Genomic DNA, 25,472 nt, shown 5'->3' with positions numbered 1-25,472 from the left:
GTACTGCTCTTATGGCCCAAAGTAATGTTGAGGAGGGCAAATATAGAAAAGGAAGAACATAAATTATAAAATTTTAAATATTCGAAGAAAAAGGGATGTAGACCAGGGTATATAATTACAACATTGCTTTCCTGTTATATATAGCATAACGTGAATGGAATTGGTTTAAGGATTTTAGAAGAAGGAAATCTTATGCACTAAAATTTTATGATATAACTACAGTGTCTATTACCAATCTCAGCGTAATTTAGACCTGATGAAAAAGAGCCGAGAGACAGTCAGGAATTGGTTTTGCTGATTTCAAGAGCCTGTATTGGCAGTTTATGACATCTAAGATATTCTTTACTTTATGCCCCTAATTTTTTTTATTGGAGTATGATATCTCTATCATATCCATGAGAATGTGTAATAACAACGGCAAATGAACACAGAAAACTTCCTGGAAAAACTGTGTGTGTTGAACATAATGCAAGTTATTCTCACAAATGGATAACTGGTTATACAAAAGAACTGCCACACATTAGGCTTGTTAACTTTCTGAAAACTAATGTATAAAGAGTATGCATTTCATGAAAATAGCAGAGCTGTGGGAGTACATTTTCCAACAAACAGATAATTTCTCCAAAGCTACGGTTACTAGTTACTTCTTTCCAGGCAAAAGTTTCAAATGTAGGGGATTATTTCAGACAGTGATTTTTCTTCTTCTAGATTTCAGAGCATAGCAAACAGTAATAACAACTCATTTACATAATCTTAATGGTAGCTAATGCTTACCTAGCACTTACTCTGTTTCTGGCATTGTTCTAAGCATTTTATATTTATTTACTCATTTAATCTTCAACAACTCTATGGAATATCATTTCTATTTTAAGGATGAGGAATCTGAGGCACAGAGAGGCTCAGACATCTGCCCAGGGTCAGTACTGGAAGAGCTGCTGGTAGACAGTAAGTGGCAGAGCTAGAATGCAAGTTTCTGCTCGTAACCATGATGCTCTACTATCTCTTCCTTCATGGTTATAGTTAAGAAGCCCAAGGACCTGGTGAGGTAGATAAAGCAAGTATTGCTGTTATTTCCATTTTAAAGAAGAGAGAAAGCTTCAGAGGTTAAGTGACTTGCCCAAAATAACCAAGTTAGACAGTGGCAGAGTCTGGGGCAAAAACAATCCTAAATATGAATTAATAAGTCCTCTGTATTATGTAGGGTTCTCCAGAGAAACAGAACCAATAGGGTGTGTGTGTGTGTGTTTATTTATTTGTTTGTTTGTTTACTATAAGGAATTCGCTTATGTGATCATGAAGGCTGGCAAGTCCCAAGATCTGTAGGGTGAGTGGGCAAGCTGGAGACGTAGGAGAGCCGATGGTGTAGTTCCCATATAAAGGCTGCCAGGAAGAGCCTGTGTCCCAATTCAAAGGCAGTCAGGCAGGAAAGGATTCTCTTTACTGCCCTGACCCTAGGGAAGGATCAGTCCTTTTGTTCCATTCAGGCTTTCAGCTGATTGGTGAGGCCCACCCACCTGAGGGAGGACAATCTGTGTTACTCAACCCATTTAAATGTTAATCTCATCCAAAAACATTCTCATAGAAACACCCAGAATAATATTTGACCAAAGAGCTGGGTACCCTGTGGCCCAGTCAAGGTGACACATAAAATTAACCATCATAGTCTTCAGATTCTCTGGTGTCTTTGACTTTCTTTCTTTCTTTTTTTTAAAATAAATTTATTGATTTTTATTTATTTATTTTTGGCTGTGTTGGGTCTTCGTTGGTGTGCGCGGGCTTTCTCTAGTTGCGGCGAGCAGGGGCTACTCTTCGTTGCAGTGCGTGGGCTTCTCATTGCAGTGGCTTCTCTCCTTGTGGAGCACGGGTTCTAGGCACGTGGGCTTCAGTAGTTGCGGCACGTGGGCTCAGTAGCTGTGGCTCACGGGCTCTAGAGCACAGGCTCAGTAGTTGTGGTGCACGGGCTTAGTTGCTCTGTGGTATGTGGGACCTTCCCGGACCAGGGATCGAACCCGTGTTCCCTGCATCGGCAGGCGGATTCTCAACCCCTGTGCCACCAGGCTTTGACTTTCAAACAACATTTTCTCAAGACCTTCAGACTATCCCACATGACTGCTCACTCTCCTTACTTGTCATTGGAGCTTAGAGGAGATGGCATGGAGGGTCATCTGCAGTCTACCTGCGAGAAGGAAGTGGGAGGATAGGGTCAGAGCTGCTAAGAGCATCTCAGACTCTGGATGGGAATTCAGAGGCAGAAATCTGAACGTTAACCCCTCGGTCCCATCATTTCAAGTGTACTGAAAGTATTTTAACAAATTGCCTTAAGTCACAGGACTTGTGGCTGGCTGATCATGGCCATTCAGTGGTACAGGAGATCATTCCTGTCATGACCAACTGGAGTTAGGAATTGGAGTTAGACCACGTCAGGTAAATCCTTTGCATTTTACTCTCAGAAGTATGTTCTCCTGAACATACTCTCTTTTGTACTCAAGCATGACCAGTGATTTTCGTGCATACCCGATAAAATGTATTGGTGTCCACAAGGGGGCTTCATTTTTCTATTTTTCAACTTTTGCTTTCAGTGATACTGTACATTTTGTTTTATTATTGTTGCTGTTCATACCAGAAATAGAACTGTTTGCTTGTTTCCGATAAGCACTTGCCATCACTGAAAAGAGCTTTGAGAGCTGGGGACAGTGGAAGAATGAAGGCAGCAAAGTCTGAGCCGGTGACTTGGAGGCCTGAAGGCCTGAAGGGGTCAAATAGTGGGATAATCAGTTCACAGATATTTCACATCTCTCATATGAAACTCAAAACAAAGGTCTGGGCTTTTAAATATTAAGAGCATAATTTGGATATATTGGATCATAATTTTTCTAAATCTCACTAACCTCCTGTTTAAGTTAAAGGCGAATTAAAAAATATATCATTCCAGGTTCAAGTGTTAATTTTTTCAGATATTAACTCCTTAAACCATTATTTCTTGGGCTTTGGGTCACGTTGAAATCTGAATTCAAGCTTGGAGTCTTTGTTTTTCTTGTCCCCACCCATTTGAAGTTTCCATTACCAAGGACTAGGCATTAAATCAGGCCTCACCGAAAGCAATGGGACTTTTAATTGAACTAAATTTGGTTTGAGTGGAAGTGGAGACCTGAGGTTACTAGCTCTTGTTTTCAGTGGCAGGTTTTACATTTGTTTTGGAAGATGGTGTATTCCAGAGGCAAGAGGAGCAAAAGCAGTGTTTCACAGAAGAGTAACTACAGTGGAAAACATGCTTCATCCAGCTTTCGTATGCATGGTGTTGGAAAAAATGAGTATCTACGAGTCATGGGAAGAGAAATGGCAGTACATTTCCAAATCAGTTCAAGTTCCTGAAAAAATGAGAATAAAATACACAGATAGGATTTAAAAATGTAAACAGTGAAAAACTAGAATGATTGGACTTGGAATTTTGTTAAGCAGTCCAACTTGTGTATTTTATAGAAACTATAGGCTTTCCATGGATTAACTGAAGACCAAACTTTATAATTTGAACATTAGGTTGATTAACATTTCTGGTAGCTATTAAAATATTGATGTCCTTAGAGTTTAGGGCTGAAAAATCCTCAGTGGGCATATTCCAAATGCCAAGATATAGGAGCATCCATTGACAACACAATCATTAAATGGATAAACTATTTACCTCAAATTATGGAGGAATGCTGTGGGATTAAACAAAATGTACAGTACTTATTATAGAATAGCCAATTTATGGTTACCAAAGGGGAAAGGGATGGGGAGAGGGATAAATTAGGAGTATGTGATTAACAGATACACACTACTATATGTAAAATAGATAAGCAACAAGGATTTACTATGTAGCACAGGGAACTATATTCAATATCTTGTAATAACCTATAATGGAAAATAATCTGAAAAACTATATATATATATAAAACTGAATCACTTTGCTGTACACCTGAAATTAAGTTAATATTGTAAATCAACTATACTCCAATTAAAAAAAAGTTAAAAAAAAGAATAGCCTTAAAAGTGGTAATCAGGGTCTTCCCTGGTGGTCCAGTGGTTAAGAATCTGCCTTCCAATGCAGGGGACATGGGTTTGATCCCTGGTCAGGGGACTAAGATCCCACATGCCACGGGACAACTAAGGCCGCGTGCCACAACTAGAGAGCCTGCACACCGCAACCAGAGAGAAGCCCGTGCACCGCAACTAAGACCCAACACAGCCAAATAAATAAATATTAAAAAAAAGAAAGTGGTAGTCATTAAACTCCAAATGACTTTTAAGTAATGTGAAGGAATCACATCTATGCTCAGAGCCAAATCTGATGAAGAAGATGGGTAACACAAAGGTAATATTTATTGAATGCTTACTATGTGCCAGATAAAGCTTTTCCTAAGCACTTGCAGATCTTAACTTACTCATTATACATAATAATTCTATTATTCCTAGTTCACTATTGAGGAAATTGAGGCACAGAGAAATTGAGAAATGTGCCCAGGGCTTCATAGGTGAAGTGGCATGTCATGTCTGGTAGGTAAATGTAGGAATCCTATGTACTTTCTAATCTCCCTATCTCAAATTCTGTTTAGTTACAGGTAAGTTATTTTATAAACTGCCTTTTCTACTGAGAAGAACAGCCCCCTAGACCAGAGTGATTACCTAGTAAATTGCTTAGGATTGAATTTTTAAGCAAGTTGGTAACAAGCGTAGAAGATGATCAGGGTCTAGTCAGAGAGCAAAGAATGACACATGAGCTTGGGAATGTGCACAGAATTTCTGGGGGGAGGACGTTTATAAATACAGAGAGAAATGAGAAAATCTAGTTAGTGATAAAGCCGCCATCTTTAGTTTTGGTGAAATATCACGTGACTGCAGGATTAGAGAAAAACTCGAAACAGCCTAATTCCATCAGACCTGGTGTGACGTCTCAACAAGCACTTTAGACTCAGCATGTTCAAAACTGAACTCCTGCTCTTACTGCCAGATCCACTCCACCCGCAGCTGCCCTCGTTTCGGCTGACGGTGGCTCCATCCTTCTAGCTGCTGAGACGCAAACCAGGTTCTTCTCACCGCCTTTCCTTCCTCTGCCCCTCACCACACCTAGCTCGTCAGAAACTGTTGGCTCTGTGGCCAACACACACCCAGAATTTCCCCGCTTCTTACCTCCTCTCCAGCTCCCCCCACCTCTTCTTTCATCTCTCTCCAGGATCATTGCAGTCGCCTCCTAACTGTCGTCCTGCTTTTACCCTTGGCCTTCCAGAGTCTGTCCTTGACACAGAAGCCACAGGGATCTGTTAAGACTTAAGCCAGACCAAGTTACACCTCACCTAAAGCCCCACAATGATCCCCTGTTGCACTCAAGTGAAGCCCATGCTCTTCTGGTGGCCTTCAAGGGCCTGTGGGATTTGACCTTCCAGGTTGTGTTTGACCCGCCGCCTCCTACTCTTCATCTTGCTTGTTCTGGTCCCACCACCCTGACCTCTTTGCTGCTCCTCAGACAGCTGAGGCCTGCTCCCACCGTAGGGCTGTTCTATCTGCCTCATGTTCTTCCCCACACGCCCACGGGGCTCCCCGCTCGCCTCCTTCCACGTTTCCTCCGACGAGCCTCCTATCTAACACTCTCCCACTCCTGAGTGCCTCATTTTGCTTCATTTAAAATTTTTTTTCACAGTGCCTGTGACCCTCTAACGGACTATGTAATTCATTTCTTCATTATTTCTGTTCTTTGTTTCCCTGTATTCCCTTCTGCTCTCCTGCTGGAATGTATGCTCCACAAGGACAAGACTCTGTTTTACTGACGTATTGCAAACCCCAGAACATTGCCTGGAATGTAGTAGATGCTCAAAAAATGATGAATTGTTGAATAATGGGAATAGATTTTGAATGTAACTGGAAAAATAGAGACTATTAATCAGAAAGAATTGCAGTGAGCTACCAGCACAGCAAACATTATAAGGCCGTAGGGACCAGATATTTGTTTTCCTGCAAGACAGGTAGGATAAAGGAGAATAATAAAAAATGTGCAGTGTGTGCTTTGCCCTCAAATATTTAAAAGCTGATGAAATCATTCGCTTCTTAATGAATAGAAATCCTTAAATCGACCCTTTGAGGTAGGTTCTGTGATTGAGATTCCACACAGAGTATTAGCACATGCCAGCCACACAGAAGGTACTTAGTAACCATCAGCTTTTATTGCTTTTATACTTTATATAAATGCATATGCAGTGTAAATAATTAATTTTGAATAAATAACGATGAATCCTATTTTTTATTGAAACCTCGTAAACCTTATAAATCTAATAAACACTACAACATGCCCTGCGTTTCATCTGGCATTTAATTATGTGTCTGTTTTGAATTAAGAATCTTCATGCTTTAAAAAGTCGGTGAATGGCTTCAGTTTTTAAATCTTTGTGCAAGGGGCCAGGGTCTCATAGCTATTCAGTTTACTAGTGTTATATGATTGGAATTGGTCCTTTCAAGATCTGTGATTCTCTTCTTTTTAAGGTGTGGGTGAATTCTGTCACTGAGATTACCAGCGGTGAGCTCTGTTCAGAAGATGGGGACTCCTCCCCGCAGGACCTTGCCTACTTGGTCTCTCCACCCAGCAATGGGCATTTGGCTCTCAAGTCCTTTCCTGGCCTAAGCATGCAGAACTTCACCCAGGCTCAAATCAATGAGGGTCAGCTAGTGTTTGTACACACTGGTATGTCACTGAGAAAAACAACATGAAACTAAAATGTGTTTCAATCAGAGGTTAACATGTAGTCAAACCTAATAGCTGCTGAAGGAAAACCACAAGCCATCTAAAAACTTTGCAAGCTCTATAATTTTTTAAAAAGTGACACAGTTTGGTGAGGTCCATAATGGCAAACATTAGAGGGTACCTGTAACTCACACGTGGCTTACTCACTCTGTCGTGTAAGGCCTGCGCTCATATATATGCTTCTCAGAGAGCCTTTTCCTGACCACACACTAAAATAGCATCTCTTCCGTCACCCACTATCCCTTACCCTGGCTACCTGACATTGCAGTATAGATTGATTTGTTCATTTGTTTCCTGTCTGTCTTCCCCACTAGAGTACAAGGGCTAGAAGAATAGGCTCTTTCTTTTGTTTGCGCTTATATCCTCAGCACAGTGACTGGAACATAGTAGGTGCTTAATACAAACTTATTGAAAGAATGAAATCATATTGAATACCTATTATGTGCCAGGTAATGTTCCAAATGTGAGGGATACATTAGTGAACACAACAAATGTTATTTGTTAAATGAATGAACACACGAATGAATGAATAAATATAACTGTAAATTTAAGAGACCCTGACATTAAAAGACTTTGTTTTCTTCTTTCTGGTCATCAGTAAATCAGTAGGCCAAATAGCCACTGTAAATCTGCAGAAGGGGTGATCTAACCTACCTTTGTTTCCAGGCTACCCTTGTCAGTGGTCGCAGAGAGGGAGCTACCCATTCCCAGCCTGCAGGAGGAAATGGGGGGGAGCGTGAGCTGGGGCCACATGATGGGAAAGCTAAAAGCCATATCTTTCCAGCCATTTTTAATTATCTTCTTTGAAAATACAGTAAAGAAAATAAAGATTAAAATCTTCTAAATTCAAATGTAGTAATTTCCTGATTATCTTTGCAGTTAAGTACAAAGAATCCCCAGATAATCTGAAAATCATTTACTGTGTGACTGCTGTCATCTAGTGGTACCAAAACCTGTAGCCTGGGGACCTGTTGGGGATTAGTTTTATTGCAACAAGATCCTAAATCCACCCACATATGTACCAAAGCATTATTTCTAGACTGAATGATCTTTTCCACATATGTATGTTTTTATTTTTTAATTGCGTGCAGATGCGCTCATTAGTAAAATACAACTTATTTAAAGGGGCATTGAAGTGACAGGATGTTTTTGCCAATTATGTGTGGTTTTGATTAGTAGATACTAAAAACCCAGGTATTATTAGGCAAGGGACTAGGAAGTTTTTTATCTCTATGAAAGGATTAACTTATTTTCAAAATGGTGAGAACTACTCTAGAGACTTGCACAGGGGAGGTTTGGAATTTCTAAAACGATGCAGTTTGCAATGGAAAGGAGTTATTGACCCTCTGACACATGCTAGGCACTGCAGAAGGTGCAATCACATGATCCATTTCATTTAACCTGCAGAAGTTCTCTGTGCGAGCGGAAGTGATGATCCTGTTTTAGAGATGAAGAAACTGAGGCTCAGAAAGATATAAGTTGGTCTGACCGTAAAGCTGGGCTTTCTCCACTAACTGCCACCCATTGAAGGCTAGGGTAGGTTGAAGAACTGAAGTTACCCTTTGCAGTGAAGGATTAAGATATAAATTAGCTCTCTGGATTGATTTATTTGTTAAACTACCAGGTCAATATTTGCTTTTGGCAAGTAGAGAAAATAATTTCTCCTTAAAAAGCAGGAAGGAGGATTATAGTCAAGCTCTTTGAGAGTGAATCATTACATTTTGTAAATGGACTTGGAGGCAATAATAGCCTTCAAAGTGGCTGGAGCCCAGCTGCGGATGAGTCTCTTGCTGAAACCAGCTGGTTCTCCCTGCTACATCTGTCCATCAGCAGCCCCAAACAAAGGCTTAGGTTTAATTAGTCTCTCTTAGCATTTATATTTGCAAAGTGCTCTGCCATTAATCTAATTCATTATTCCACATAACAACCTAAGTAGGTCGATAGAGCCGAGAAGTGGTGGAGCTAAGTGATTTCAGGTTGCCCTTCTGAAAGTACAGTCAAGTCAGGAAGATCTGAGGTTGTACAATAGAAAATCCACAGGCCACAGCTGCTTTCATGTTTCCCTCCTCCCCGCTCTTTGGTCATAATTAGTATGATAGTTAGGACATACCCAGTACACTATTCTAGTATTTGTTTTGATATAATTCCTTCCGATTCCATTTCTATTTTGTTTCCAGATTCATGAAATGTTCAAAGTGCCTAATGGCAGAAAGCATTCTCTCCCTAATTTCACATTTAATTAAATACAATTTTCAAAGTGCTATTTCTAGTCAAAACGAGCAGACAAAGAAAAATAACATTTCGTTGTGGGCCTCTGCTCTGAATTAGGCAGACCCAGAATTCTCTTTCTCTGTTTTTTTTGTGGGGTTTTTTTTTTTTGCTGTTTTTAAAAATATGACTCTTGAGTGTTTTGGAAAAAAAATTTTAAAGGCTGTAACCTTTTTTTGGTGAGGAATCAGAACTCCCTGGGTTTGCTTAGATAACAGAGACTTGAGAGACCGTTAAGCCATCAAGCAGCCCTTTATTAAATCATGTTATTACGGGAGTAGTAGGTAATTGCAGAGTGAACCATGCCTCCTTTGTTCCCTGCCACATGTCCCTGAGGGCAACAAAGAGGACATTTCTACCCATTACATGATGCAGAGACCTGTGGGCCTGCAGATTTATGCTAGATGAACAATTTCAAAGGGTGAGGGGATTGTGATCATCAGGCTGTCTGCGTGGTGATCCTGCCTGGTGCTTTGGGAGTCAGATTGGTAAAGCACTCCCGGGAATGGGATCAATAGAGGGGTCCGACTCAACTTCTGTTTCACACATAAGTTAATTTAGAACTTTTCTGATATCATTAATTGATCCCTGGACAGAAGTGTGGGAGTAGAATTCTCTTCTTGCAGGAATTTAACAAAACTGGGGCTGAGTCTTTCTCCACTTTTCTCTTTCCCCTCTTCGCAGGAAACAGCTAGTTTGAGATAGATGAATAATGGGAAATTATTTGGGGGGAGGGGCTAAGTGTTATTTACTTCCCTCTAGTTTTCATTTTTCTTATTATCAAGTAAGTGTTATCAGTAGTTCAGAAATTGCTAAGGGCTGTGTGTGTGTGTACATTGCATGCATGTATTACTTTTATTGGTATAAGTTGATGCCAAAATAATAAAATGCAGGTGATGAACATGTTTTAAATTTTTAAAAAAATTTCTTGGAGGTAACATCTTTGCTTTCTTTTATTACTCTCAGGAGGGCGTGAGGCAGGAATATGCATTTTAGACCTTTATCGATGTTCTTTTAACTTTGTGTTTTGGCAATATTTGATTTGGTGAGCTCAGTGACTGTTAACATTCTCTCAAATTGATAGGGGTCACCTTGCAGGAGGATCAGGTGGGAGAGAACGTGGAAGTGGGTGGCTTTTGCAAAACAACCAAATTGACCAGAATGTAATTTCTTCTTTTAGAGGAGCAATGTCAGGAGGCTTTAATTTTCAGGTTACTGATGGGTTGAACTTTGCACCACGATAAAATTTTTAGTATCACAGCTCGAGCTCTGATCATTAGCCTAGAAGTAAACAGAGGACTGAGCATCTCTCCAGGTAAGATTTTAACTTCATTGAGTGTTTGGGTTTAAGTGTTTTTCAATTTATTTAGAAAGTTCTACCTGAATGGTATAAAGTGTCATCTTTTACTATAGAGTGATATCAACAACAGTGACAAAGTCCCAGAAAGAACTGTCTCTTTGCAAGAATTTAGCAAAAGCAAGGCTGGGTCTTCCCCACCCCTCTCTCTCCTATCTCCTGTTCCTCAGAAGAGGGCGTGTTGGTGAAGGGCAATGGGGGGAGGAATCTTTATTTCCATGTGCACTTTCTTCCTGCTCTCTCCTTAGGGTCCTTAAAGAAGCAGGAGAGCCAGGCTCTGTCCTGACCATCTAGATCTTGGGGTTTTCATTTTTGAATATAAAAACCCTGTGTATCAGGGGGACCATCAGGATTTCACTGAGTTCCTGCTTCGGGGCCCTGAAGCCTTTGGACTGCTTTTTGCCAAGAATGGAAAGATCTAAGGTAGAATCTCTGGCTCAGTACCCTCACTGCAGGAATAGAAAAAGATTTACCCAATGGCAGGGGTAATGAAAAAGGAGGAAAAAAATTAAAACTTGTTATTTCACAAAAAAGGCACTGAGGTAGATGGCACAGGAAATAATAAAATTTTATATTTCAGTTTTTTAAAAAAAACCTGTGCATTGTAACTTGTTTAATTGATATACATTTTCAGTCAAATATAGATGGAAAAAGACACTAATCATTTTATTAATTATGGCCACTCCACGGTTACTCTAGCCAGTTGTTCTCAAGCTCTGGGAAGATTTAAAAAATACCAGTGTCTCAGCCTCACCATACACCAATTGAATGGGAGTCTTTGGAATGGGTCCTGGCCATCATTATTTTTTTTAAGTCCCAGGTGGTTCTGAAGTATAGCCAGGACGGAGATCCATGGGGCTAGCATTGTACTAGTCTTTTAATCCTTACATCTATGCGAAATAGGTGATATAGTCACAGCAAGTTGTCAGAATTTGTGGCTTAAAGAGATGATATAACTTGGCTATGCAACCAGGAAATAGATAAAGCTTACATACCTCTATTGTAACCCTAGAGAAAAAGGTTACTGTTTGTAACTTAAAAAAAAAAAAACAAGAATTTTAAGGAGAAATTTTGAAATTTTTAGGTGCTTTAAGCATTTGAGCTCACAAAAAGAAACCTTATCAAAATCCGATTGAAGATATGTTAACCCAGATTCTTCTCTTCTGAAGCCTTTTTATGTTCCATAATTTTTCTCTGAGAATAAGTGTGATGCTTCTATCGGGTTTTTCAAGGCAATTAGGGTGCCATTTAGTGTTTTAAAAAATAAGCAAACTACTGCACCCTAAAATTCTGAAAAATACAGCAATCTATTAAAAAGAGGGTCTAAAATCAGAGTAAATCTGGTTGCTGCAAAAGATTAAATACCTTTCATCTATTCTGGCTAAACTCTGGTTTAGTAATTGAAGACAGTTTTATTAGATTAAAGGGGAGTTACAGCCGCTACAGCTTAGAAAGTTTTGAGTTTCTGGCACCTGCTTTACTGAATATTAGTTTAGCAAGAAAAATGTGTTGTCACCTTTGTGGAACTATGCAAAACATAGTTGTCACCTTTGGGGAACTATGCAAAACATATAGTTTTCTTAGCCTGTGTTTAATATTTGGACTCAGCCCTGAGCCACCATCTCATTTCCCTTCCCAGCATGCGCTGTATCTGCCCTGCCCTGGCCTCCCTGTATCTTGTATCCAAGAACGCTCCACTAGAACTTGCATGTTATCCTCAGATTCCAAAGTGAGCTATTTCATTTTCCAGCTCCCTCTAGCTGGTTAGGTCTGTTATTCTTGGTTTCTGTGTCGCCTTTTATCCCCAGACTGTGACTTATTTCCAACTCCAGCTCCTGGCCAGTAGGAAGGAAAATGGATTTTTATTGTATGTTTCCATCAGGTGGTTCTTACATTTGGTCTGAGGTTGGATGAGTGTGGAATGAGAACAATAGAGCCACAGATTTTAGAGATGGGATGGACACTATGGGTCACTTGGTCCAGTTGTTCTTGGCATTCTTCCTACCCTAACACCCCCAAGTAGCAGTGGCCCCCTCTGCTCTGTGTCAGAATTCGTAGGTGTGGACATGCTTCTGAAGACCACATCTCCTCATCCTGTCTCCAGGACACAGTTGAGCCTTGCTCAGTCTGGCCCAGCAGCCTCCCCAGGATGTTGGTCCCTGATGCTGTGTGAAGCTGCAGGGATGATGACGACAGATGCCCCAGTCTTCTTCCCTCAGGACCCCCCACGTCAGGTCCTGCTGGGAGCAGACCCTGAGTGACCTCTGCCGCCCTCATCTATGAGCCAGCCCCTTGGTGGGGGGATGGGAGGCACTCTGTGTCCCACCTCTGGGGTGACTCCAGCTGTCAGCTGTCCACTGTTGCTGCTCTTGTCAGACTCGAGTTGACCTATATGTTCTGAAATATCAGGGAAAATCTATTTCTTTTTATAGAGCTATGGATTTGATAGAACTATAATAGGAGAAAATCTATTCCTATTCTAGAATAGATATTCAAATACTATTGATATTTATGTTTTTATAGTGTTTTATATTTTTTATCTACTGAACTGAGTTGTTAGAAGGATTTAAACAAAATAATGTGTTGAAAACCAAGTTTTGATCATCTGTATTTGGCACATAAAAAACACTGAGGCTTGGACAGTTTCAAAGTCATGTAACTAATAGGAATCCTAAGCCCCAAGGCCGAGTGCCGATGCCAACCCCAAACCCTGTGCTCAGATCACAACTCCTGTCCTTTCTGTACGTGCCTGTGTCCCAGGGCTGTCTCTATTTTAGAATATCAGTTCCCTGAGAATGAGGCCATCATGGCGGCTATTTAGTTTGTCTCCTTCTTAATGTTATTGATGGACTGATATACACAACCAGGAAAAGATACATAGCAATTTAATAAACAACAATGATTATACGGAAATTTTGTGTGTTTTACTTTCTTGGATTATGGAAATACTGCAACCCAGAATTAGCCAGCTTTTTTTTCACCTTCAGTGATCCCATGCCCATTGGGCTTTCCCCACCAGCCCAGCAGCCATGCTACTGCCTCCTTTGCATATACTGCCCTAAAAAATGGCCCTGGCTCTAGACTTGTAAGAATTTGTAGCGTTAGACAAGGTAGTGATAAGGATACTTAGTGGGTGAATGTTTTAAGGTTAGTCATAGCTTGTATGCCCTGCCAAATTTGAAAGTCACTCTTTAACCCAGTTATTTTAAAGCAGGAAGAACTATAGTTCTAAACAAACTTTTTGTGCGTGTGAACTAAGAAATTCACTCGATGTGTATTTTCATTTTGTTATTTTGTATAAAAACACATACATATATATGTGCATATATATTTGTGTGTATGCGTGTGTGTGTTTATATATATATTCTATTTCTTTCAGGAAAATTTATTCCCCGGAAAGGAATTCTGTAACCAATTTTTTTCACCTTGAATGCCACCATTGAATGTGTTTGTTTATCTTTAGTGATGGAACAAACTATGGCCTTAGGTCCTAGTCTTTCTGTGTATCCAAGTTGCACTTGGCTCTTTCACATAGAGTGTTGAGGAGGGGTTGACCTTGAGAGTTCTGTCAACCTAGTCTAGAATATAAGCTTACACAGACCTAGAGTTAAGTAACCGATTAGCGAAGGGTATTCATAGCAAACTGTGTGACTTCAATCCCCTTGGGGTTTGGTTATGATATAGAGGGAATCATGTCTCACCAATGGGCCATCTATCCTCCGTGGTGGGAATTGAGGGAGAGAAGAAAGCAGAAGGAAGTCACAGCGTGTTGCTAAAGGGTTTAGAGCAGAGATTTATGAAACCTTTTAGTCAGATGGTGTTGAAACACTGGATTGAATATTGTAAGGCTTAGCAGGAGGTAACTGAGAGCTATAAGAAAAGATTGTCAATCTTGAAGGAAAAAATTAAAGGCTTACTAAGTAGGGAAATAAGAGACTTATACTCGAGAGTACACTAATCATGCAAAATATATTATGCTAAGTGTCCAGTGAGGGCACAGACTGGGTGAGCTACTTGAGTTCAGGGGAGGAAAATTTCCCATAGACTGCAATGCTGAGGGAGATCTTGTTGGCCAGATGGGTCTTAGGCTGCCCCTGCAGAGTGAGTAGCATTATGATGCGTGACAACAAAGAGGGGTGAGCATACCAGAGAAGACAGCATAAATGCAGATGTGAAGCCCAGGGAAGAGGCAGGCTGTGTCTGGAAGGTGGAGAGCAGAATCTATCAGATTACTTGCATGATTCCTCACATTTCCTAACTCAGATATCATTTCAGCACTGAGCTCAAAGTAATATAGTGTAGGCAATATAGTGTCAACTTTTTAATAATACTAATTTCAGAGTCAGTGAGACCTACGTTTGACCATTAGGCAAGTTGCTTAATGTCTCCGAGCCTTATCATCCCTTCTTAGTGATGAGGAAACAAATACAGACTTCTTAGGATTACCATGACATCCAAAAAAAAAGACAGGACTGTGTTTGTGCTATTTCCTGGTATATCTCTACTCCTTATTCTAGGGCTTGTCACATACGAGGCACTTGATAATGTCTGTTGAAGAGATGCACAAGACCTCCTAGCCTGGTGACCATGAAACTCTTGCTGTTATGGTGGTGGTTGTTTTTCATGAAATAAACACAATAGGTGTACCTAAAAGAAGGGTGAAAAAGATGTCTTTACTCCAAGACTTAGAGTCTTTAACGTGCTGATTTGCTCTTCAAATCTCCAAGAGTTACATATGGAGTGAGAGCTTGCCAAACAGATATGCTTAGAGTCCTTTTATTACCACACTCCTTGTAGGACAGTTCTTCTGTGGAATATAGATTTAGGTGGGACCTTCGTGAATCCTTTCCCAAATTAAGTGCTTGAAGCTCATGGATGAAAATATCAATGCTTGGATGAAAGGAGATGGGGTTGGGGGGGGGAAATGATGGCTCTTGGTAAACTGGGCTGTGTGGCAAGAGATGCTCATGGAGCAGTGGCAACATGGGGCCAGCTAGCCTTTCTGACTGAGCATGCTCCAGGTGATTGCTGACTAGCAACTAGACACTCTACTGGGTTAGGAAGCTCGACAAAGGAATGAGGGATTAATATAGCCTGGCTGAGAGAAAAGTACTCTTGGCCTGGAACATCTCTGGTGGCCTCTACCCCAAAAGGCTAAATAAGATAATGAAATGATTCTTTTAAAGAGTCCCTCCCACCTACCCCACACACACACCTGCCAAAGGTAATCCTTGAGGTGAAGGAATAAATGAAAAGTAAAGAGTCCTTTATAAGAAGGAAATAATTAAGGAGGCACGGTGGGGAAAAGTTCCAAAGCAAAACTGAAGATGAGAAGTTGGAGGAAGGGGAGCCCAGAAACTGCACACAAAAGAGGTATAATCCACTTGACAGGTGGGGGCCACCTTGGCAAGCAGCAGAGAGTGGGCCTCAGTTATGACTTTCTGTAATGTTGACTGAGCATACAGAATAATTCCTCTTGGCCTCCCCGGGGTGACCTCACATCCTGGGTCCCCAGCTCCAGAAGCTAGAAGGTGGCAGTGACCGCAAAACTTTCAGCAGCGAGAACTAAGAGAAATGTGGGAGGGAGTTAAAGCATCTTTGTGTGTGTGTGACAACCAAGGTTGTACCAAGGCAGTCCTGAATCTGGGGCAGAACTGTGTTCCTGAGGCTGATATGTCCAGGTACTCCTGCCTACCCCTCAGGAGCCCCAGGACCTAGTGCCTATCTCAGGAGCTCCGGTATTTTATTTTATCTTTTATTTTACTTTGTCTTTTGTTTTTCAGCTTTATAGAGGTATAATTGACAAATAAAATTGTAAGATATCTGAAATATACAACCTGATGATTTGATTTATGTATACATTATGAAAAGATTCCCCCTCACCCAGTTAATGAATACATTCATCACTTCACATATTTACTTTTTTCTTTTCAGTTCTAGTCTCTTCGCAAATTTCAATTATACAATACAATGTTAACTGTAATCACCATGTTATACATTAGATCCTCAGACCTTATTTATCTTATAACTGAAAGTTTATACCCTTTTAGCAAACTCTCATCATTTCCTTCACCCCCAGCCCTATGGCAACCACTTTCCAATCTCTGTTTTCATGAGTTTGACTTTTTTTTAAAAAGATTCCACATGTAAGTAATACCATGCAGTATTTGTCTTTCTCTGTCTGCCTTGTTTCACTTAGGCTGGTGCCCTCTAGCTTCATCCATGTTGTTGCAAATGACAAGATTTCCTTCTTTTTTAAGGCTGAATAATATTCCATCGTGTGTGTGTGTGTGTGTGTGTGTGTGTGTGTGTGTGTGTATCACATTTTACAACATTTTCTCGATCCATTCATCCACTGGTTGACATTTAGGTTGTTTCCATACCTTGACTATTTTGAGTGATGCTGCAATAAACATGGGAGTACAGATTTCTCTTTGAGATCATCATTTTGTTTCCTTTGAATATATACCCAGAAGTGGGATTTCTGGATCATATGGTAGTTCTACTTTTAATTTCTTGAGAAACCTCCATACTATTTTCTATAAGGCTGCACTAATTTACATTCCCACCAACAGTGCGCAAGGGTTCCCTTTTCTCCACATCCCTCACTAGCATTTGTTCTTTCATGTCTTTTTGATAATGGACATCTTAACAGGTGTGAGGTGATAGCTCACTGTGGTTCTGACTTGCATTTCCCTGACGATTAGCGTTGATGAGCACCTTTTCATGTGCCTGTTGCCTATTTGTAAGTCTTCTTTGGAAAAAAATGTCTATTTAAGTCATTTGCCCATTTTAAAATTGGGTTATTTGGGGTTTTTTGCTACTAAGTTGTATGAGATCCTTGTATATTTTGGATATTAACCCTTTATCAGATATGTGGTTTGCAAATATTTTCTCCCATTCCATAGGTTGCCTTTTCATTTTGTTGATGGTTTCCTTTGCTGAGTAGATGTAGTCCTACTTGTTATTTTTGGTTTTGTTGTCAGGTATTTTAAAGGGAACCTCTAAATGAAAGGCTCAGAACAATCTTTGCATGTTTGAAAATCTTACTGAAAGCTGGCTTCCTCGTGTATTAGCTGTCGTCAAGGTCCTGCCTTTAAGCACTTGATGTGGTTTAAATACTGCAGTCGGTGGCCCTCACTCTCCAAGGCTATAATGGTTCAGTCGGGAAAGCAAAATGAATGTCATTTAGGAGGCTTAGTTATTGGGTGATTGGCTCAACTTCATAGACAATTTATAAAGTGCCGACTCCAAGAGCTAGTGCAAGGCCCCTGTGCAAGACCTAATGCTAAAGCCCTTTAGCAAGGGCTAAAACAGAAAAGAGAAGGTGAGATTGGGCCAGGATGACTGTAAATCTCTCTCAGATCTGCCACCGTATCAGGTTGGGGATATTCCCTAAACCCATGCAAAGTAAAGCGATAGAAACTCTAGCCCTATATTCCTCAAATTGTGGTCCATGGACCTCTAGTCTGTGAACTGATAAGAATGGGAAATGAAAGGAGGTGTTCAGAAAATTTTATAGCAATTTGACATTGTTGTGACATTTTATTGTATTTTATAAAATTATTGGTCCACAATGGATTTGGTGGGAAACACTGATCCTTCACTACAGAGTATTTGAGAAGCACTGCGCTAACCTGAATGTCCCCAAGTCACTCTGGCCCTTAGTTATCAATGAGATCACATTAGCACACTGACCACTCACTGGTTCTTCTTAACATCCACACAGGCCCTTCCCTCCCCACGTTGTCCATGCAACCTGCACATCTGGGGGCTCCTCTGGAGACCGCCACCATTTGTTTCAGAGCCAACCTCTCCCCCAGGCATCCACAGATGGACACTCCATCGATCACCTGCAGCCACTGTCAGGCCAGGACGCGTCTGTCCTCCCAAGTTTAGCCGGCGCCCCCTTCCTGTGCTCAGAGCCGAGCTGGGTGTCACTCGCCTGGCATTGCTTTCTTTCTCTCGAGATCAGTTAGACATGCAGGACTGCGGGGGCTGAGGGGCTCTTTTCATGGGGTTTTCCTCCTTCATCTCTGGCCCCCATAGCAAAGCACATCCACAAACAGCAGCCGCATGGATCTGTTGGCCCCTCACAGCCCAATTTCAAGTTCGAGCTAGCCAGCCCCCCGTACATAACTACGTGTTTTCCAGTTTTCAGGGGTCTGTAGAGATCATTTCATTAACCATAGCCTTCATATGCTTTATACTTACATGCATGTTTCAGTCTTCACTTAGGTCCCATAAAGCCCCTTTCAGCTCGTGACCTGAGAGCTGTGACCAATGACATGGACAGTGCAGGAAACAGAACTATAACCTTTACAGTTGTAAGTTCCCCTAGACTCGGGAGGTTGGTGCGAGTCAATTATGACAACAGCACAGAGGATGTTTCCATGTTTACGCAGCATCTGGTGAGTCCTGACATCTGTCCGTGCAGCTGGGCAGGGCTGGGCGTCTCTACAGGGCGGACCCCTCGCTTGTCCTCATCCTGTGAAGCCAAGCAGACGTGCCCATTTGCCCAGGCAGTTACTCATTCCCGCTGTGCTGGTTTTAAAACCGGACACTTTGTAGTGAGCACAGGATGGAACACAATTGTCAGAAAGCACCAAGCAAATTCAAACGCTGTGTCTAATAAATAAGAAGGGATCCTTTTATCACTAAAGATGAATTTAAAAGGAAACCCAAAGCAGAGTTGCAGGAGTAAATCCTACAGGATATGTCTGTCCATTTATGCTTAATATGTAAAATTATATACATAATTTCATGTATTGCTGTGCTTATATAAATATGTGCATATATAAGGAGAGGGTGTGTATTTAAGCTGCACCCAGAGCCATCTGTTTCCAACTTCACTGGTGCTTTACCACTGCCACCATCCACATGCCCTCTTTATATGCATAAGCCTTCAAGTCTTTTTATTTTTTTTATTTATTTATTTTTTACTTTTGCATCCTAGGAATCTGACTGACTCGTGTTTGCGTCTATGTGATTTCATTTTCTAAATGTCTATGTTTCCAAACCATCTTCCTGCATATAACTTTTCTTGCTTGCCATTCAGCTTTCTTTTTCCATTCTTAAACTGTGTGTACAGGGATCTGACAGCTGATCTGTCTATAGCTTTACATGACTAAGGAATAAAAAATCCAAAGTCAAGTTTAGAGGAAATAGCCGGAGTAAACCCCATGTCGGCCCTTTAACCGTTGAGCCATTTTTCTCCAGGGTGATGTGGCAGAATTGAATTTAGCTTTTGCTCTGCTATCGCCTTTGTCTGGGGTGCATTTAAGGGAACGGATCGTGAGGTTAGCAGAAGTTCTGAAAGTGACACTGAAAAGAGGAAGTATAAATTCTCTAGCTCACAGACGAACTCTGGAGGAAGAAAAAAGGGATTAGGGTGAAAACTGCATTGTGTGTGGGAGCTTAATGTGCCCAAAGGCATCAAAACCTGCCCAGGTTCAGCTTACATTTTGAATACTAGCAAGAATGATGTCAGTCATATTAAGATGCCTTACGTCTAGCCCTAGTTCTTTAAAAAAATATGTATTTTTTGATGATGATCATTTCGAGCGTTAGTTTCCACTACTTTTCATTGCAAATGTATAATATTTTAGATTAATATGGTCTAAATAGGCTTTAGTGGATATGGTAGCCGAGATCCACTAGGTTACACTGCAGTACCAAACAACTCCCCAGTCTCAACGGCTTACAATAGCAAAAGCTTATTTCTCACATATGTTGTACATGGCCTGTGGGTTCCATCTGTCCCTTATTCCAGGGTCCACGTTGAAGGAGCAACCCGTCTCTTGGGCATTGCTGTATTTGCAGCAGGGGGAAAAGAAGTGATGGTGGAAGCATGCGACAACCCCACATGTTTATGCTCGGAAGTGCCACGTATCACTGTGCTCACGTCTCATTGACTAAAGAATGTCACGTGAGCAAGCCTGGTGTCAGTGGTGTAGGGAAGGAGAACCATCTCATAGGGAGGAGACACTGAAACAATAGAACAGTCCACCACGGTGGGCTAGCCTGGTAATCACAAAATAGTTGATGATACATTGAGAGTACATTTTCCTGTAAAAACAAACCTCCCTCACAGACAACACATTTGTCAGCAGGAATTAAAGCCCCTAGCTAGTTATAAGGTCATAGGGCAGGCAAAGTCTTGATTGATTGGAATCCAATTATTTTAAGGTTTTCTTTTTCCTCTCATTATTCCTTCTACTTGACGAACCAAGAGGCGAGTGTCAAGAAAATATATCATCAATGGCAGGTGGCAGTGGGTGATGTGTTGCCTTGGGGCTCAGGGCTGTAAAGGGCCTGCAGAGGGGTGTCTGGGATGAGGGGCATTAGAACCCACTGTCGGTCCTCGTGGAGGCAGGGGCAGGCTCCAGTGTGGAGGCACAGCCTGGGCAATGTCACAAGCCAGGCGTGGTGAGAGAGGAGTGTGTTCTCCTTCTCGAGTGGACCAGGAAAGCAGCCCTTCTCGCCACACACACAGCCCTTTCCTCTCCAAAGCATGCCGTGCCAGCGGCCTGGCCCAGTGCTCTGACTCAGGACACAGAGGAGAGCCCCTTTTGTGGTATACGAGGCATCAGACTGTATATCAGGCCGTTTATGCAAGTGCATTCCTGGATGTGACAATTCCTGTCTCCCCAAAGCAGCGTCTAAGATATATTTCTTCGAGTCTGTAGGAATTCAGCACGGCAGCCCACGCTCTCTGCCTTTGGTGTGTGAGTGTGGAGAGAGAATATAATTTAGGAATTGGGCGCCCTGTTGCTGCTCATTGATCCACTGCTGACCATTGATGACTGAGGACAGTGCCTTGGCTGGCCTCTAAGGTCAGAAGATCTGCATTAACTCTGTGAGTTATGGCAAATGACATATCTTTTAATCCTCAGTTTCCTCATCTGTAAAAGGGGGAAAATAGTAGTAATGACAATTGAAATCATTTTGAACATTCCGAATGTCCCAGGCGCCATTCTAAGCTTTGTTCTATACTACTCATTATGTCACTTTACAGGCCTGGATCCTAAAGCACAGGGAAGTTAAGCAACTCACCCGCCGCTACACAGCTGAGAAGTGGCAGAGTCAGAATTTGAACTCAGGGTCTCGGCTACTTTCCTCTTGGCCATAATGAATTAACACAGAAAGTGAATACAAAACGTTTAGCACACAGCCCCACATGCAGCAGATGTTAAATAAATAGTAGCTAAGGCTGTTGTGATTATCTTTTTGCCCTTGAAAATGTGAGAGATTCTTTTCCTCTCATAGTAGCCAAAGGACTAGTTTCACGGGGCAGGCAATTTTCTGGGACACTGGAATTGGCTGCTGTGTTTACCCTAATGTGCTGCAGTAATTTAATGAATGGAAATGAGGTCATTAGAAGAAAACGACATTTACTTCACCCTGTAACCTGCTTACTGTTTCCCTTTGTTGGAGAGTCCCTGGTGTTCTGGAATACATTTCCTTGAGTGATGACAAGAGGAGGTGGCTGAGGAAAATGTCAGGTGGCCTCATGCCTGGATTCAGCAGTACTTCATCCTGGGGCTGAGCACAGGCTGGAGACACAATGAGGCCTGGGGCTGGGGCAGCTCCAAATATCCCACCCCAGAGGGTCAGGGCAAGGAAGACCCCGTGGCAGGACTCCGCACCAGAGCAGCTGAGAGCTGCTGTACAAAGTTGAGGTGCTTTTGCAGGATATGTTTGGCTAAATTTCTAAACTTCTATGAATAAATTTCATTGAAATACCCTGTCTTCCCTTCCACTTCAGTAGTCATGAAGAACATCAGTAATGTGGGGAGAGGAGAATGTGCAGAGGAAACTCTGCAGGGATATAAACGCAAATGCTAACTCTGGCTCTTTTAGTGTGTGTGGTTTTTTGAGTACCAAAATATCACGCATTTATCGTAAAAATAAAATTAGAAAACAGTAAAGCAGAAAATTCATATTGAAAAAGACTAGGGCATCATCAATAAATTCAGTACAATTGATGTTCACCTGAAGGCATTCCAATTCCGTTTAGCTTGTGTGTTCAGAAGGCACATTTTAATTTGCGACTTGGGAAGAAGAAGAAAATTATTATCTCCCTGACTTCCCTCTTTTCAGGTCCTGTCTCCTTCTTCACATGCAAATGGAATGCGAATCTTTTCCTAAAATCTGCAGTTTTATGGCCTGTGTCAAACAGGGCCTTGGTCAAACTCTCAGCCATTTTATGATGGCTCAGTTTCCTCCCCAGCAGCTCCAGAACATTTTGGGAAGTAAAAGAAAGGGTGGGGCAGGTTTTGGAGGCAGTGAAGATGATGAAGACATTTTTTCTGAAATTACTTAACAAGGACATTTATTGAACACACATTATGTGCTTTGACTAGTCCTCTTTAGTCTAGTTGGTGAGAAGAGATATTAACAGAGGAAACAATTTTCATTGTAAAAGGCGCTCAGAGCTGTTCAGCCACGCTCATGTAATCAGATGGCTTCAATTGCTTTTTAGCTTTTCTAGATCAGTTTTTTAATTTCAAGTGTCAGTTCCAGCCCATAACGTGCCAAGTGTCCAAGGGGGAGAGTGCTTTAGGCACCTGATGGTTGAGTCCTCTTTCACTTTACCTTAAAGGACTAACTTCTTTCCAGCTCTCTACCACCCTCAGCTGGGGGAGGCAAGAACACCATATCATTTGCACATAAAACCTATACCCCTTTTTGCTTTTGATGGATAAACAAAAATGACCATTTTTTTTTCCGCTCTAGCTGTTTTCATATTTAATCATAATTATTTTTCTTATTGAAGTATAGTTGATTTACAGCGTTGCACCAATCTCTGCTGTACAGCAAAGTGACTCAGTTGTACACATATATACGTTCTTTTTTTATATTCTTTTCCATTATGATTTATCACAGAATATTCAATATAGTTCCCTGTGCTATACATTAGGATCTTGTTGTTTATCTGTTCTAAACGTAATAGTTTGCATCTACCAACCCCAAACTCCCAGTCCATCCTTCTCCCTCCCCCACTTCCCCTTGGCAACCACAAGTCTTTTCTCTATGCCTATGAGTCTGTTTCTGTCAAAAATGACCATTTTAATCAGTGGATCTGGATGGTTATAGCTTGTGAAAGAAATCTAGATGTTCTCCATTATGCTTAATATCATCCTTTAGCAAAGTAATTGTGGGGAAAACATTTGTTATGTTATAGCTCAAACTACTTTCTTAACCTGGAATAAATTCATGATTTTCAAACCATACCATATCAACCTACCAAGATAAACATGTAACATCTTGTTTTTCACCATAATATTACATCTGCCTAAAAGGGAAAAAGCTAAACCACAAAAAATTGTGCTGAAAATCTTATATCCTGAAGAATTAAACATACAAATACACAGAGAAGGTGAATCATCAAATTTTAAAATGAAATGAAAGCTTTTTACAAATTTAGAGAAATTATTGTTCATTTCAAAGAATGTATGAACAAAGCACATACACTGAATTCTCTAAAGCACTAATCTCTTCCTTGTAGAGCACAAGGCTAATTGAGTGATTTTTATTCCAGCAGTTGTTTAGATAATTTAGAATCATTAAAAAGCAAAGTGTTCTGGTTTTGAGGTTTATGACGCCTGGCCGTTTTGCTTTTCCATAAAGCCAGTAATTGCATTTTAGCCATTGTGCTGTTGTGGGTAGATCATCCATCTTCGTCTCTGCCTGCTGCTGCAACACAGATATAGGTTTCCAGGGTCACATTTAGAAAATAATATAATCGATTCTGGGTTATGAATTTTGTCTAATTACCCCCTCTTCTAGATTCTGAAGACAACACGTACATTTTAAGAAATTGCAAACACATTTCCCATAGGACAGAAGCTGATTTATCACAACTTAATGGAGAGTGCAATGGGATCATTAAACTTTGGCCCTTTACTTTTCTGAACAGAGAAGGATAAGTTTCTTTGTGTTAGTGATCACTCCTGCCCCACGTCCCCGCTTTCTTGGGGTCTCTTCAGTGACAAGCTCAATGGCAGCTAGACTCAGTAGTCATTTTGAACATTTTCCACTAGGTTTTTGTTTTGGCAGTTTTGTTTCGGCCCTTACAGTTCACTGAATTATGTGCTAGCATATTTTTCCATGTGTAGAAATTAGTGTATTGCACTGTCACTTAGTTACCTATTCATTGTTCAAACAAAATTGGCTGATGTGTCCTAGTCCAATGGCTTTGAATACCCAACAATGTTTCTTTCTCTTAAACTGCTGGCTCTTTCTTTGAAGAAGCAGATAGAACCAAATCCCATTTCAGTGAGTGTGGTTTATCCTTGCTCCTTGTAGTAATTTCCTAAGGCTGCTGTAATAAATTACCACAAACTTGGTGGCTTAAAACAGCAGAAATGTACTATCTCATAGTTCTGGAGGCCAGAAGTTGGAACTCCATTTCCCTGGGCTGAAATCAAGGTGTCAGCAGGGCCATGCTCCCTCTGGAGGCTCTAGGGGAGAACTCCTTCTTCCTTCTTCCCTCTGCCAGCTTTTGGTAGCTGCCAGCATCTCCTGGCATGTGGCCCCATCATGCCAATGTCTGCCTCCATGGTCACATCGCCTTCTCCTTTTCTGTCTGTATCGTGTATCTCTCTGCCTCCCTCTTGTAAAGGATGTATGTGATTGCAGTCAGGGCCCACCTGGATAACCCAGGATACTCTTCCAATCTTAGGAACCAATCTTAATCACATCTGCAAAGTCTTTGGCATGTAAGGTAACATTCACAGGTTCGAGGGATTCAGACCTGATATCTTTGATGGACATTTTTAGCCTACTACATTTATATATAACAAAAGCAAGGTGTCCCATACTCTTTTATAATGAATCACCTCTTACATGATCTCACTTGGTAGTTTTTAAAGAGCTCCATGCTTGTAATGGTATAAAGCCTACGAGAATCTATATCTACTTTCACATAAATGTGGATTTGGACCTCTCTGCCAGGTGGGGCTGTAGACGGATATATTGCTAGGCTCCTTGAAAAGCTTTTTGTTCTAATATTTTTATGCAGAGACTGACCCAGTATGGAGGGGCATGGATAATTATTTGGACCTGGTTTTCAAT

At 41.1% G+C, this 25,472-nt stretch overlaps 1 protein-coding gene across 1 annotated transcript in view; it reads left to right on the top strand.

Moving 5' to 3' along the window:
* Positions 1 to 25,472, top strand: part of LOC149749551 (chondroitin sulfate proteoglycan 4-like) — a 64,615-nt gene that overhangs the window by 26,640 nt on the left and 12,503 nt on the right. The window contains 4 exon segments of the mRNA XM_089908564.1: positions 6,511 to 6,709; positions 10,220 to 10,278; positions 10,280 to 10,352; positions 18,633 to 18,805. Of these exon segments, the coding sequence (XP_089764690.1) occupies positions 6,511 to 6,709; positions 10,220 to 10,278; positions 10,280 to 10,352; positions 18,633 to 18,805 (504 nt within the window).

The sequence above is a fragment of the Delphinapterus leucas genome, chromosome 3, assembly GCF_059928025.1.
Source record: "Delphinapterus leucas isolate spDelLeu-1000000601 "Yukka" chromosome 3, BTC_Dleu_Yukka2, whole genome shotgun sequence".
NCBI classification, from domain to species: Eukaryota; Metazoa; Chordata; class Mammalia; order Artiodactyla; family Monodontidae; genus Delphinapterus; species Delphinapterus leucas.
This window is presented reverse-complemented; position numbering and strand designations above follow the sequence as displayed.